The sequence below is a fragment of the Crocodylus siamensis genome, chromosome 2, assembly GCF_052110815.1.
Source record: "Crocodylus siamensis isolate JL-2025a chromosome 2, ASM5211081v1, whole genome shotgun sequence".
Lineage (NCBI taxonomy): Eukaryota > Metazoa > Chordata > Crocodylia > Crocodylidae > Crocodylus > Crocodylus siamensis.
Genome location: NC_143396.1, coordinates 93,954,070 through 93,968,838, shown reverse-complemented (window position 1 = coordinate 93,968,838; position 14,769 = coordinate 93,954,070). Strand labels below are relative to the sequence as shown.

General features: G+C 38.8%; 1 protein-coding gene across 6 annotated transcripts in view; it reads left to right on the top strand.

Annotated features, from left to right (window-relative positions):
* The window catches only part of LRBA (LPS responsive beige-like anchor protein), a 591,088-nt gene that overhangs the window by 574,214 nt on the left and 2,105 nt on the right, over nt 1-14,769 (top strand). For all 6 annotated transcript variants that reach the window (XM_090036376.1, XM_090036373.1, XM_090036375.1 and 3 more), the window contains exons 54-56: nt 361-462; nt 1,601-1,797; nt 11,961-12,112. In XM_090036376.1, the coding sequence (XP_089892502.1) occupies nt 361-462; nt 1,601-1,797; nt 11,961-12,112 (451 nt within the window). The remainder of the gene's footprint in view (nt 1-360; nt 463-1,600; nt 1,798-11,960; nt 12,113-14,769) is intronic.

The following is a 14,769-nucleotide window of genomic DNA, read 5'->3' as shown; positions in this document are numbered from 1 at the left end:
CTTACACCAGTTTTTGTGTAATTTCTGTCCCTAGCCTGATTGACCTGCTAATCTTTCTCAGATAAGACAGAGGGAGAACTATGCGCTCAAACTAGTTGGTGTCTGAGTTATATACTGTTGGATTATATATTATCATCATTAATAAGTGAGCAAACTGAACTTCTGAAAGTTGTTGCTTTGTGAGTGTATTTTGAATCAGGAGCATGAAACTTGTAATCCTCTAATCTAATACAGAAATGCTCTGGAAAATGTTTAATCAAGAAGCAGGGGAAAATGAAATGTTTCATTTACTTACTGAAAATGTTGATTCAAGAGACTAATCATAACCAAAGATGCTTTTCATTCTTGTTTTCACTGAAGGTGATTTTGCCACTCCCCGAGCCATCTTGACAGGACACGACTATGAGATCACTTGTGCTACAGTTTGTGCTGAACTTGGCTTGGTAATAAGTGGTTCAAAAGGTAAAGTTTGATGTTATCTTTTCAAAAATTTTACTTTCCATCTTATTCCTGAAGTTTTGCTTTAATTGAGAAAATAAATGCAGTCTAGGTAGATGGAGATAATTCTAGGTACATCCACTTCATGTTAAACAATGTGGTTATTTTAATTGATGCAGGCTTTTTTAAACACATTAGAATTGTGCTTAAAGAAATCCCTAAATTTTCTAAAACTAGAGGCCAGTTTAGTATTTATAAAAATACACAATGGTCAACAACTTTGCAGATTTCCCCTGTTACTTTTTTATTTTTGTTTGTTTATATATAGTTTTAACAAAATAGCTCACTGTATTGAATTCCTGGCCTGTCTGCAGAGATTCTCAAGAATGCAGTGTAATTATGTGGGGTTTATTTTTATTATGGATAACTTCCCAGGAGGTACAGCAATGATTGTCTTAGGAGATAAGGAGTTTTGGTGTTTTGATCGAAGATATATTTGCATATTCAACTAAAATTTGTAGTAATTGTGTTCATTCTCACTGAGCTCATCTATGAAATCCCAGCTCTGACATCTTTAAGTCCTTCGTAGAAACTTGCTTGCTACCATGCTGCCTGTAGTAAATCATGTTGACTTATAATAAATTGCCCCTGACTAACCTTTAACTATTCATCTGTCCTTAGATTATGGACAGTATTTTCAGCTGGGCTTTCAAAAGTTCAAACACTTAATTTGTGCATGTAAATACTTGACACGATAAAAGTCAAGTGTTTGTCTGTATTTGTTATCAATTAAATACATATACACAAGTAAGTACACAAATACATGGCTATACAATTAAGCACAGAAGTTTATGTGGACATTTGATCTGTGAATGCATATCAGGATTTTTTACAAAATGTTGCAATTGGATACCTGCACATGTGTGCATCTTTAAAAATCTAACCTCAAGAGACACTAATCATAGGTGATCCCTTTATTACTTTTCTGTAACTCCAGGCTTTGCAGGAGATTTTGTTTCAATTTATTGGCATCTAATATATCATGGTAATACCCTTAAGTTCTTAAGAAGATAGTAAAAGCCATTGCTTACTAATTGTTCTTTCATGTCTTCGGTTTAATTTGATATGAAAGTAACCACTAGTTTTCATTCTTTTTTAACAGAAGGACCATGTCTCATACATTCTATGAATGGAGACCTATTGAGGACATTAGAAGGTCCTGAAAATTCCTTGAGACCGAAACTTATACAGGCTTCAAGAGAAGGCCACTGTGTCGTATACTATGAAAATGGCCTTTTCTGTGTATTCAGTGTGAATGGAAAACTTCAGGCTGCTATGGAAACAGATGATAACATAAGGGTAAATATGCTGAAATGCATCTCAATTATTATGGTCTCATAGATTAAAAATAGACTGTGCATAATCCTGCAGTTGTGGAACTGCTCCGGGTTTCTTTTCATGCAACAAGTAAGAGAAATGAGTGGACTTGTGTCATTGAGCAGTCAGATATCATGCATGGAATTATTTTAACCTTAGAGGGTGTTACAGCCTGTTTAGGAATATATTTTGGGGGTTTGCTTGAACAGAAGAATATGCTACGTGTTACATGCACTCAGGCACAGATGTGTACACACACACACACACGAATCAGGGTATTAGATTGTCAATATCTGAAGAGTCAAAATGATCAACCTCTCCAGCTGGAAAAAGGGCTGCCACGTGTCTCCCATTTGACAGTCTATCCACATTCTTTTACCTTGTATGAGATGTCATGCACTGAGTCTGGCTTCAGAAAACATGCAGGCATTTTCATCTTATGGCTACTAAGGTTTCTGTGACACCTGCTGAATGGGCAAGCAAGGGTCTTTCTCTCCTATTTCCTGAGTTGGATCAACTCCTGAAAGAACAGCTAGAAGGTAGTTTGAGTTCATGGTTTTGTGGAAATCAGTTGCTAATAATAAAAGTAGTTCTTGATAATTTAAGTAACAGCATGCACAAAACATCACACATGACATAGAACAGAGGACTTCAAAACTTGACAGTTATGCCAAAACTAAGCAGAAATTTGAGTAACAACAATTAAGAATGTTGTCACTTTTTTGTGAACAAGTAAAAAAGAACACACATTCAGTAGAAAGTTAAAGAATGAAATGCACATAGGACTTCAAAAGGATGATGATTGCTTTTGCTAGGCAGCATATTTATAGTGAAAAAAAATGGGGAGAGCTTTAATAAAAATAATGAAGAAATTACTTTAATGTAAGTAACTGCAGTTTTGAAAATCCGAACACGCTAGCATTAGAGCAATTTGAGAACCAGAACTTAGTCCTTATGTTCCTTCTAAAAATGTATTACTTCCAGAAAGCTTAGAACCTTACTGTATAGCCAGCAAAACATTTCAGGTTTTTAAATAATTGAGGCAAAAATGGTGTTAACCTGCAGTATTCAATTAATTGATCATTGTATGCCTTGTTTCTCGCATGTTTGGACTTTGCACTCTTTGAAGAGCAAGGCATGTGACTTATTTCTTGTTTGTACAGCACCTAGCAGCATGTTAACAATTCAATAAGTGAAGCTGATAAGAGACTAAATTGGCCATTCTGGTTGTTGCCCAAATGAGATGAAATGGGGGGTGGGCAGGGAGGAGAATAAAATATATCAAGTAAGGTAATATTTTGAAAACCTGAAGAGATTTTTTAAAAATACGTTCTTTTAATAAAAAGATACATTTTTAAAATTTTGAATTGTTGTTATAAACATGGACACTTAAAAATATAGTTCTCAGCTATACAGTATTCCTATTACTGAGGGTCTGTAACTTCTGCTTTCTCACCAAACTTGTTCTTTTTTTATCACACCTTACAGTACGCTATAGTGATATATTCAGCATATAGCATAATAGGCAGCAAATGTTTTACCTTTATTTTTAAAGCTAGGAGCACTTATAAATTTGTATCCTCATCACCACTGAGTTTATTGAGACTTACAATAGAAAAGAGAACAAGTGAAGGAAAGAGACAGAGGCTTCTAAAGGGATAGTAATATTTCATTGTACTTTGAAAGTATATTACTAGCTTTAACCTTTTTCTTTACAGGAGCTAACATTTTGTAACTTGACACGCACTTGCTTTAAAATATCTTTTGCCTTATGACTTGAGTTTTCAGTATTTCAGCCTGCTCCACTTATGCCCTTTCCCCTCATCCTTTTGCCCTTTTAAACTCAGGTGCAAATAAAATCCTGTAGATCCAGCGTTTTTAATTTTTTCAGAGCATCAGCTATTTTGATTGTGGAGAACGCAGTTTAAAATAGCTGCAGTTGGTAGTTTGTTCTCCATTAACTAGTGTTGTTTTTTGGGAGGCAAGGGGGCACGGAATCCTTGAATGTTATGGGAGCCACAAAAGCAGATTTGTTTGAGGCAATGTTGGACAACTGGAAAAATGCCTAAGAAATTGAAACTAGTATCTATGTCCAGTTTGCGAAAAAAAAGGGCCTGGGACAGGAACATGCACTTTCTCATATATTATGAGAATGATTAGCAAAGTTTGCTGTCTTTGTTAAGGTGCTTTTCTGATTCTCAGCCAGGCCCTACCCTTGTCCCTGCCCCTGCCCCAACACTTCATTTAAAACAAGTACACATCAGAGTGTTTTCTCTTTCATTTCTTCTTACAATAATAGTGCTGATAATATGTCACTTTCAGTTGTGATTATGTTGTCAGCTAGGCTAGTAAATCTGTAAAATATCTAGAAATCCCTTGTTGGCTAAAACAATTTCTGTAGTGTTTCAGTCAGTGCCCACAGCTTGGGGAATGTTGCTTGAGGCAGCGAAGTTCTGCTCTCCGTAGGGTAGTAGAAAACATGTTCTCTATGTTTTTGTGGGGTTTTTTTTCCTTTCCCAGCAGTCCCAGTTGGGTTTTAGGCTTAAACAATCCACAACCTTTTTCCCAGAGCTTCTGCACTTTATCATAGTAGAAGGCAAGTGGCAACTGTGTAATTAAAGTAGGGGCATTTAAAATGAATAGTACCTGCCCACTGGCTGTGCTGGCTGACAATTTGATTATTTGTTATTGGAGGAAGATGAAGGAATAGGGCTGGAAGTATAACAGTAAAATTCCAGTTTCGGTTTTGTATGTCATTGTCATTTTTGCTTTCCAGATGTCGTTGACAAAAGTAGCCGTTTACGATTGTCATACTCAAAGCAATGTTGCCGCTTCATTTCTTGTAGTGCAGTCCTGGAAATCTTGCAAGAGGATTTCAAACACTCTGGGGAGACCCAGGTTCTAATCAGCCCTTTCCACCTGTTTTTGTTTTAAGTACTGTATTGCTCCACGGTGCTCAGGGTAACAGCATATCGCAGCATATCTGCCATATGATGTTTAGATGTCTTAATGAATAAGTTCAACCTAAGTGGACAGCCTGCTCAGAGAAGTAGAGTTATTTTATCTTAAACAAAGACTGTACACTATTTCACCCAAAGGAACCAATTTATTTTCCTTTCCTGAGTCTGTTTTGAAATGTGGAAGTACCTAACAGACTCTTACTGCTGTAAGCCAATGCTGTCATGGTGACAGGTTTTGCTTTTTTATGAAGCACGGCCTTTCAGAAATCTGAGAGGTTAAAGTATTTGCACAAAATTTTGAGACTTCAAGGAAGCACAAGTCAAAAATGAAGCTTTTAGAACACTGCTTAAATTGTGCACTTGGGGGATTGTTTGTGTGTCTGGCTCTTGTGTTGTGAGAAGCATTAGACGGCAGAGCTGTTTGGGCTTTATACTTAGTAGAATTCTAGATAACTTTCACTGGGGAAAACAGAACAGTAAAATTGATTCATGTCTTCCCCCATACTGGTTGGCGGACTTGAGAGTAAATGCATCCTTTGGTTTGTAAAATCCTGAGGGGCATGTCATGAAACTGAAATTTTGACAGGGTGACCTTTTTCATATATATATCAACAGCTTTTTTTCTTGACAAGCAGGTGACTTATTAGAATGGCATAGACTTTGGTAAAGCCTTCAAAGTCTATTCTTTATTTAATCAAGAGATCAGAGAAATACTGAAATTTGCAGGTAGTGCAAGAGTTAAAGATTAATAGCTTTAATTTGCCTTTTAATATAGCATTTCTCCAGTAAAAAGCCTTAAGTATAAAACTCAAGTGAACCATGACCATAAGGTTAATGGATTTTCATCAGCTGAATTTTATAAGTGTAGCAAATAATTATTTGTCACAGTCTTCATTGCAATTTCAAAATACCCTCCGGAGGCTGACATTTGTAGAAAGAAAAAAATTGATATTGATTTTACTTCTAATGAATGATCTTTTTAATAATTTTATTTGGTTTGTTAGCTTTCAGGATGCACTATCATCATGTGTGCAATTTTCTCTTTTACTAATTTTTATTATATCACCTCATTTTTTTATCTACCCCCCGCCTATTGCCTTATTACACCCTTGTTAGATTCCATCCAGTTTATTTTCTAAGCTCCTTGGGACAGTGAACATGCCATCTTTCTGATGTGGGAGGTGCTTAGTATACCTTTCTGTGCCAACACAAGTGAGAAGTGATGGAAATAATTTATAGTTGGAAGATTTTTGTCACTTGGGAAAAGTTTTAGTTCATGATGTTTGACAGTAATCTGAATTAAGGTTTAATTTTCCATGTTCATGTTGTGGCTTTGAAAGATACATTACATACAGTTCTTCCTAAGTTTGGGCATATTTATCATAATTCTAATTCAAAACACAGTTGCCTAGAATAGGATTGTTTTTTTTAAATTTTTGTCATTATGACATTTTATTTCGCATGCAAAAAATTAAAATATAAGAATTATATTATTTTTGAAACTTCTGTTAAGTAAAACGTTAAACCTAAAGGTTTGTTCTTGTAACACTAAGGTTACTATAGTAAACACTAAAAACTGAGGAAATATAAAAGTAATAATAGCTTAGCTCTCATACTTTTTAAATTATAGATTAACATCATAAAAAAATAAGATACAGGAATAAAAATAACATGTATATGCAGTGGAGCTGACTTTATTATTATGAAGACCTTAATATTTTAGTTTCTAGAACTGTCAACGATCTCCATAACCACTTTAAAGTTGTATGAATAGAACATTTTGTATTTCAATTTCCCCTGGTTTTGGGTGCATACGCTATAAATTCTACATATTACAAACTCTTTTCCTAAGGAGCTTGAGTACACAACACATCACAAATTTTGAATATTAAAAGCTACTCAGAAACAGAGATTATAATACATAATGCATATGGGTGTCACAAGATTTGCAGATTTCAACACAGAAAGCCTGGAGTGCCTATAGCCTTGTTCCTTCTTCCTAACAGGTTTCATGACCTGATACTTTGGGAGCTCCAGGCTGTGATATATTTCTGTACAGAAACCCATTGTACACTCAGAAGGTATCATGACATAAAGCTTTTTGCTTAAGGATTTTGGATAAACCAATAAGTATTTTTAACGTCACCCATTTTTAAAAATTATATAGCTTAAGTCTGTAATTGTTAAAGAAACTATTTTTGTTTTCAAAGCAGTTTATAAAGAAAATTCTCAGATACTGATTACAAAAGAATTGTAGAACTTAACACAGATACGCACAGGCAGGATCACATTTCGGATATGCACAGACAGGATCGTATTTTTAAGTAGTTAGGATTTCATTACAGGCAGAGCTGGTAGCAACCTCTGCAGAAAAAATTACCTGTTTCCAATATCTTAAGGCCCTGTCTTCAGTTACTTATAACATTTCTTAACAGTAACTCTTTTGGTTGAAATTTCCCATGCAATGCATCTGCCTAAGTGGTGACTTTTGTTTTTATGATTTCTGTTATAAAACAGTGTAGCCATCTCATGAAACGGCCTTGAAGGAAAAAGTGATGTTTTGAGTTCATTAGCTTCTTGCAAATATTTTGTTGAAAAGTTTTGGTGTCTTCATGCTTTTGTTCAGGAATTGAAATTTGGCTAAAGAGTCATGGGGTTCTTTCGCTGTCCAGGTGAAAATCTGCCCAAACTTGAACCAACTAATAAACTTCTAAAAAATATTTTTGCATATGCTTAGTAGAGCAAAGGGCCACAGAAGTGCCATACGCCTCTAGAAGTGATATCTGCCAGTTTGGAAGTTGAGAAACAAGTGGTTTAAATGGGAGGCAAAGAATGAGGACCTGAGTGCAATAGGATAAAGTAAGAGAGAAGTTTGCAAGTGCAGTGGGGATGGAAGGGAGCAGAGAAGGAAAGGTGGAGTCATGAAGACTTGAGAGGCAGCGCTGAGTGCCAGTGTTGCCCTAATAACCAGGTGGTATCTGGTTCTCCTCCTACATGGAGCAAGAGCAAACAGCAGAGCTGATACTGCCTTAAAATATGCTTATCTCCAAATGAGAACCCATTTATTCCTTCCAAATGAGGACCCAGTTATCTTCTCCAAGCAAGGACCTATTCATTCCCTCCAAATGAGAAACCAATTAACTCTTTAATAAATCAGTTTTATTGAGCACTTTAAAGTATTAACTCCAAGCATTAAGTAATTGCATATTACCAGTCCTAATAATACACATCTCGAGTACTGCAGAGTGGGCACTGGTTCCTTGAAGGGAGATCAGATGTTTTCAGTTCTCAGGCACCATTAGGGTAAGGGAAAGGGTAGGAGAGAAGGGGAAGAGAAGGGAAAAACAGGTAATATTTACAGTCCTTCAGTCATGTAGCGACCGATTAGGCCAATTTTCTGTTTTTCATCGACAACTTGGTTTTGCCTGCTTTATCGTTGTTTCTCTCCTCTTCTTGGTACTAGGCTCCATTTGCTTCAGATATGGGTAGAGTGCCATAACAAACCTTTTGATTCATAACAAGCATTTTTGTCATCAGACCCTAGCAGAAAAACAAGCTGCATCAGAATTTTTTCTGTACAAAAACAGGTTCCACAATAACATAGCCTGTGGTGTATGCTAGCTCCATGAATGCACTCTAGCCCACTTATGTTCAGGTAACTAGGCCTCCTAGGTCTAAGGGACCCTTTCAGTCCTGTCAAGCATCAAGAGCCTGAACTGTCTCCCTACCAGGAGGAGGCAGGAAACTAAAAGGGGATCAACAGCTGGAGAATAAGGCAGTGGATAGCTAACAAAGGGAGAGGGTAGGAAGCTTGGGGGATGGCTGCGAGTGTAGGGGAAGATAATTATAAGGATGGAAAGGAATTAAGAGGGGCAGTAGAGGATGGCATCCTTATTGGAGGACAAGGGTGAAAGGATTTCTAGTCAAAGGAGGGACACTACTTTGCAAAAACTGGTATAGAAACCAGGCTTCCTGGGCATCATTCCTTGACTGTAAGCAGATTTCTGTGAAACGCATTGAAAAAACATTTTTAAATCCATTTCCAGCTCAGTACATGGAAGGTAATGGTCTCCTGCTTCTACCAGTTAGTCTGTTAACTTTCTGTAGTGGTGTCAAAACAGAATGAAGAAGCAGAGGCATACCAACTGGATCACAGATGGATGAGGAGTAAGAGGGATAAAGGAAAATTGCAGAAGTCTTGGGGACATTAGAGGAAGGGGAAGCAAGAGCCTGAAGGAGTGGAAGAGAATAGAGTAAAAGGAGGCTTGGATGGAGGGTACAACATTATTGATAAGGTCTGTATCTGGACATAAGGGTTTCAGCGCTGCTGATGGCCATGTGGGAGTCAGTGTGGATCTGCTTGGTGGAACTCCAGTGGTTTCCTCAGTTTGCTTTTTGAAAAATGAACCTACCAACTTATCTTATAGAACACGGGTATCAAACTCATCTGGGCCACAGGCTGAGTGAGAGGCGTAGGGCTGATCCATAGGTTGAATTGGGCCCCCTGGACCAGCCCCAGGCACCAGTTCTAGTGCACAGAGCCATGAGCAGCACATGCAGTGTGTGCTCTGGACCAGGTCCACGTGCCACATGCCACATGCAGTGCACACTCCGGGCTGGACTTAAATGCTGTGTGCAGCACCATAAATAGCTTCTCAGGCCCCAGAGCCAATGTGGCATGGGTGCCATATGCAGCATGTGCCCTGGACCAGCCATGTGCACCACATGCGGTGACCTGGACTGGTCCCATGCACAGCATGCACACCACCTCCAGCCCTGCTGGTGATGCATATGCCAGCTCACACCAGACCAGCTCTATATGCTGGACATAGCATTCGGGGGTTGAACTGCAGGTGCTGCATGTGGTGTGTAGGGCTGGTCTGAGACCCAGAGGTAGCACCATGGGCTGGATCTTTGACGAGTGTTATAGACGGTTAACACTGCTGCATCAAGACCCATGCTTAAGTAACAGCTGAATTAAGATTGTCTGTGGATAAGTGGTCTTAATGCTGGTATTTCCTAACTGTTGAGAGCTTGAGTCTGCAACATGGAAGTTCTTGTAGAATATTTGTATGTAATTCCCTCTACCTCCCTTCCTCTCTCTCTCTGAACTCACATACTGTGTAATAGAGAAAATAAGAATTAGAGTTGGCTCAACTTATTCAAAATGACCTGTGGACCCACTTATATGTGCCAGGCTTCATATCATGCTGCCATATATTGTTTGGCACATACCTAGACCAGGGGTGGATTAAGATTTATTGGTACCCTGAGAGAACAGAAAATTGAAGGCCCCCACCAGGCAAGGGCAGGTTCCCTCTGCACCTGCCTGGGGGGTGTGGTTGGGTCTGCCCGGCCACCTTGGTGCATCTGGGGTGAAGGCGGCCCCAGCCCCTCTGCCCAGTGGGTGTTGCACAGCTGTAGTCCCCCAGTGCTGTGGGATGGGCTAGGGCTGGGGTTGGCTTGGGGAGGGGACATGAACACCGGCCCCAGCTGCTCACCTGCCCCTCTGCCCACCCCTTTGCTGGGCTGGGTGGGGTGGGGCTGTTCTGCCCTACCCTGGCGGCTTGCCACAGGTAGCAGAGAGCAGGAGCGGGGCTGTCTGCTGCCCATGGTGCCTCCTGGCAGCAGACTGCCCTAGGAAGCCGCCACTGCCCACAAGGGAGCCCCATGCCTGCCCTGGCCCTGGCCCTGGCCTGGTGAGAAGGGAGGAGGCACACGCTGCCCATCCTGGATGCTCATGGCCAGGATGCCTGCCTGAGCCGTGGTGCCCCAGGGGCCCATGATTGGCTGGAGCCTCTGGGCCCAGGCCCCATGGTCTTGTGTGTTAATCTGCCCCTGTCCTAGACAAAAATGTATTTTTAGTAACATTATAAGAAAATATCAAAAGCTGCTTCTTTGAGTGTTCTCTACTTTTCCTTGGTTCCACCAACCAGTGCAATTAGACCAGGATATTTTCTCAAAGCCTCAAGTATAAAACTCAAGTGAACCATGACCATAAGGTTAATGGATTTTCATCAGCTGAATTTTAGAAGTGTAGCAAATAAAAAGCAAAATGATTGGAGCACTCAGACCCTTTTTCCTCTTTTCTTAGACTTCCTAAATATTTAGAAGGTGATATTAGAAAATAAATCATAGACTCATAGAGAATTCAGGCTGGAAGGGACCTCAAGAGGTCATCTAGTCCAACCCCCCCTTTTGACCCCTTCCTGCAAGCAGCAAAGCCCAGAAACATGGGAAAAATTTATAGTAAAACACAGGCATGGCTACACATAAATCATCCCCAACCAGTGGTTGTCCGATCTGTTCTTGAACACCTACAGTGATGGAGTCCACAACTTTCCTGGGAAGTCTGTTCCAGTGTCTCACTCTAAAAGTGAAAAGTTTTTCCTGATATGCAGTCTGAACCCACTTTACTGCAACTTGAAGCCATTGGTCCATGTCCCAATCTCTGCAGCAAGAGGGAAAAGGTGTTTTCCCTTCTCTTTGTGGCAGCCCTGAAAGCATATGAAGGTGTTCGCTGTTGAACAACTTCCTTCCAACAACAGCAGGCAGATGTTTACTTCTGTGATTCTGGAGTTGCCAAGAGAAGTAAGAGGAGCAATTTTGAGAAGGCTCTGAGAGCCACTCTAATAGAAGTACTGCTGTCTCTCACATATTAGTGTCCTGTGCTTAGAAGTGGCAGTGGGGGTACTTGAACTAAAGTTTGTTCTGCAAGCTTTAAGTCAAGTACCCCCACTGCCATTTATAAGTGTGGGGATGGTGATACACAAGGTGCAGGAGGCTGCTGGAGCGGGCCAATTCCTCCGTTCCAGCTGGAGTTCCAGTGCATCAGATCAGCCTCAGCGCTCAAGTATAGGCGCCCCTTGCTTCTGGTGAAGATAGTTGATTAGAAAATCAAATCTCCTGATGCCTAATTTTTGGTTGATGAAATAGCTATAGCAAAGTAAATTTAAATTACTAGGCCAATCACTAGACATCTTTTATGTCTTTTTGACAAATATGGATTATAGCATTTATCCTAAACTTTAAATAGGCTTCCTTACTATAAAATGCTTTTAGGAATACTAAGTGCCTTTGGAGACAAAATTGTGAAGAGGTAGCAAGTTCCTCCTTGGAGGCAAAAGGGCAAGAACAAAAGTAGTACAAGCTGCTTTAACAAGCTGTTGAATAACTTCCTTTTAGGCAATCCAGCTGAGCCGTGATGGACAGTACCTGCTTACAGGAGGAGACAATGGAGTTGTCATGGTATGGCAAGTTTGGGACCTCAAGCAACTTTTTGCGTACCCGGGATGTGATGCTGGAATCCGATCTATGGCCCTGTCATATGACCAAAGGTGAGATTGAAATTTGATTAGAAGAACTTCGTAGAGAGATTTATTAGAATGAAACAGCGTAAGAAACGCCATGAAAGTGTAAACAAAAAGGTTTTCTCTGTTGTATTATCCTTTGTTCAGCGGTGATTGTATAGAGAATTCAGTGCACTGTTCTGTTGTGGTTACAGGTTAGAGTTGTTGTTCTTTTCTAGTGTTGCAGCTCTTTGTGGGGAAGTGAACACTCATTCAAGAGTCTGACTGGCAAACTTTTATTGTTGATCAAATTCTGGGCTTGTGAATATACAGTATAAAATAGATGGAAGTAGAAATTACATCGTTCCTTTCTAGGTTGTTTTCCCTACCTTAGAAGACAAAAAAAACAATCCCTAAATGTAGGTCTTCAAAGCTAACGCAAAAAAAACCAGTGAGACGCAAGGTTCCCATCACACTTTTTTTCATTGAGGCAAATACTGAATTCCATTTGTAGAGCTCTTACTTATTATTTGCATATAAGACATGACATTTCTGAAGACTTTTCCAAGGGATAAACAGTAAATATTTTTCTTGTTGCCTGTGTCACTTGCCAATACTGCTACAGTTTAGAGTCTGCATTTTTGGCACAAAACATCAGTTTACAAGTTGGATATTTGGAATTGCCTCTAGCTAGCAATTATCCTATATACTATCATCTAGAAGTAGAAATTGTGGAAACAATTTTCAAAAGAGCCCAAGGCTTTTAAGACCTAACTGCAGCTGAAAGTCATTTAGCAGCCTATGTAGTTTTCAAATGGAACTTGGGCTCCTGAATCACATAGGAATAAAAGTGCTCCTAGGTAGAAATGAAAAGAAGAACTTTTACAATCACTGCTCTCTCCTATGCCTCCTGAAGGGTGTGTGCACCCAGAAGCTTGAAAATAAATAAAATAATTTGTTTGCAAATATCTATTTGGTCTAATAAAAGATATCACCTCTTCCATGAGTTTTGATTCCTTTTGACTCAAGACCAAAATGGCTGCAACCTGGACACCTGAATCACATAGGTATTTTTTAAAATGTTAACTTCTTTCTAAAAATGTATTGGCATCACTGTTCTATGTGGCAGCAGTGGTTTCTTTCTGTGTGCCCAGAACAATAGGCCCTAATCTTAAGTGAGTCCTCAACCTGCTACCTTTATCAAAATAATAAATATTGTTATTGATGGACAAAATACACTGCTGGTATAAATTGGTATAGATCCATTGATGTCAGTGGACTTTGACCTATTTATGCAACTAGAGAACAGAGATCAATTATTAATTAAAACAAGTAACTATCTTGTGTTCTTAAAGAAAACATGAACTGAAATTGTAATTGCAGATAAAACCTCTGCTTAATCTGAAATGTTGAGGAAAAAAGAGGAATGTTGCCTTAATATGGATTCAAGAATCTATCTTTAAGCATTATTTTTGTTAAAAAATTGCCTGTTCTTATAGTAAGTATGGAACACACAACATGTAGCAATCTTAATATTAGATACACTTCAAAATGTTTTGTAAAATCTGCTTTAAAAAAATCTAGTGATATTTTTGGACCTTAACCAGATTGAACCCGGTACTTCCTTCCTATCCAAGACACCACCACCCTTCTTGCTCTCTCCAAACCTTTCATCTGATGCTGTCATTCTCCCTTCTTCATTGTAAGTGTTCCCATAAGCAGCCATTCCAGAAAATCTTAGTTTTCTAGATATTAAAATTACTTTTAGTGTCACTTTTGGCTGGACCCCAGTTCTATTTGGGGAACCCTATACAGGGATCAGTGTGTCTTCACTTGGATTGACCTGTCAAATCATTTTTATGACATAATGTATCATTTATCATAATTAAAGCTGTTAGAATTTTTTAAAGTACAGTGTCAGCGAAATGAAAATGTTTCACTGGGTGTTATTTTCAAACATTTAGGCTTTGTTTTTACTGCAGCTTTAATATTGTGTTTATTTGTGTTACTGTGGCATCTATGAACCATATTAAGAGACCTGCAGCCCAGTATCCTAGGGGGCTACATAAACACAGCACAAAATATTTAACATTTCTCTCTCTTTCTCAGTGTGTGTGCACGTGTGTAAAATGTTGGTTATAAATGTCTGAACAAAATTAATAAAAAATGTATTTAAAATGAACATTTTTTACTTTAGCAAAATGGAAGATTGGAAAATCTTTCCATCCTAAATTAGATCTATTTTTTGAAAGAAGTCAGAACTTTTCACAGAATAGAAATTTTGATGTCTAGCTAGCTCTAATAATAATAATAATAGCTTTGTAATTTGAGAAGATAGATAAGATGACACAAAATTTCCTGATATACTGTGTTTCACAATAGGATAGCATTTTAGCAACTGGGACTGCTAAAATGTGGTCATGAGTGAGATCACGGCTCTTTAAATAGTCGTAAAGACATGCTAGTAGTCAGCCAGTGGTTAGGATATGGAGTGCAGAACACCTCACTAGTGGACTGCATTAATAATAATATCTTAAAATGCTGATTGCCAAATAAAAGCCCATTCCGGCTGACTGATAATATTACAGGCAATGAGAAAAAAAACTACAGGAGTTGTGGTCCTGCTCCTTTCTCAGGTAGGTCATTTGCCAATTCCTATTTCTTGGACTGGGAAGAGTGAATTGAAATATACTTACCTGCCTCTT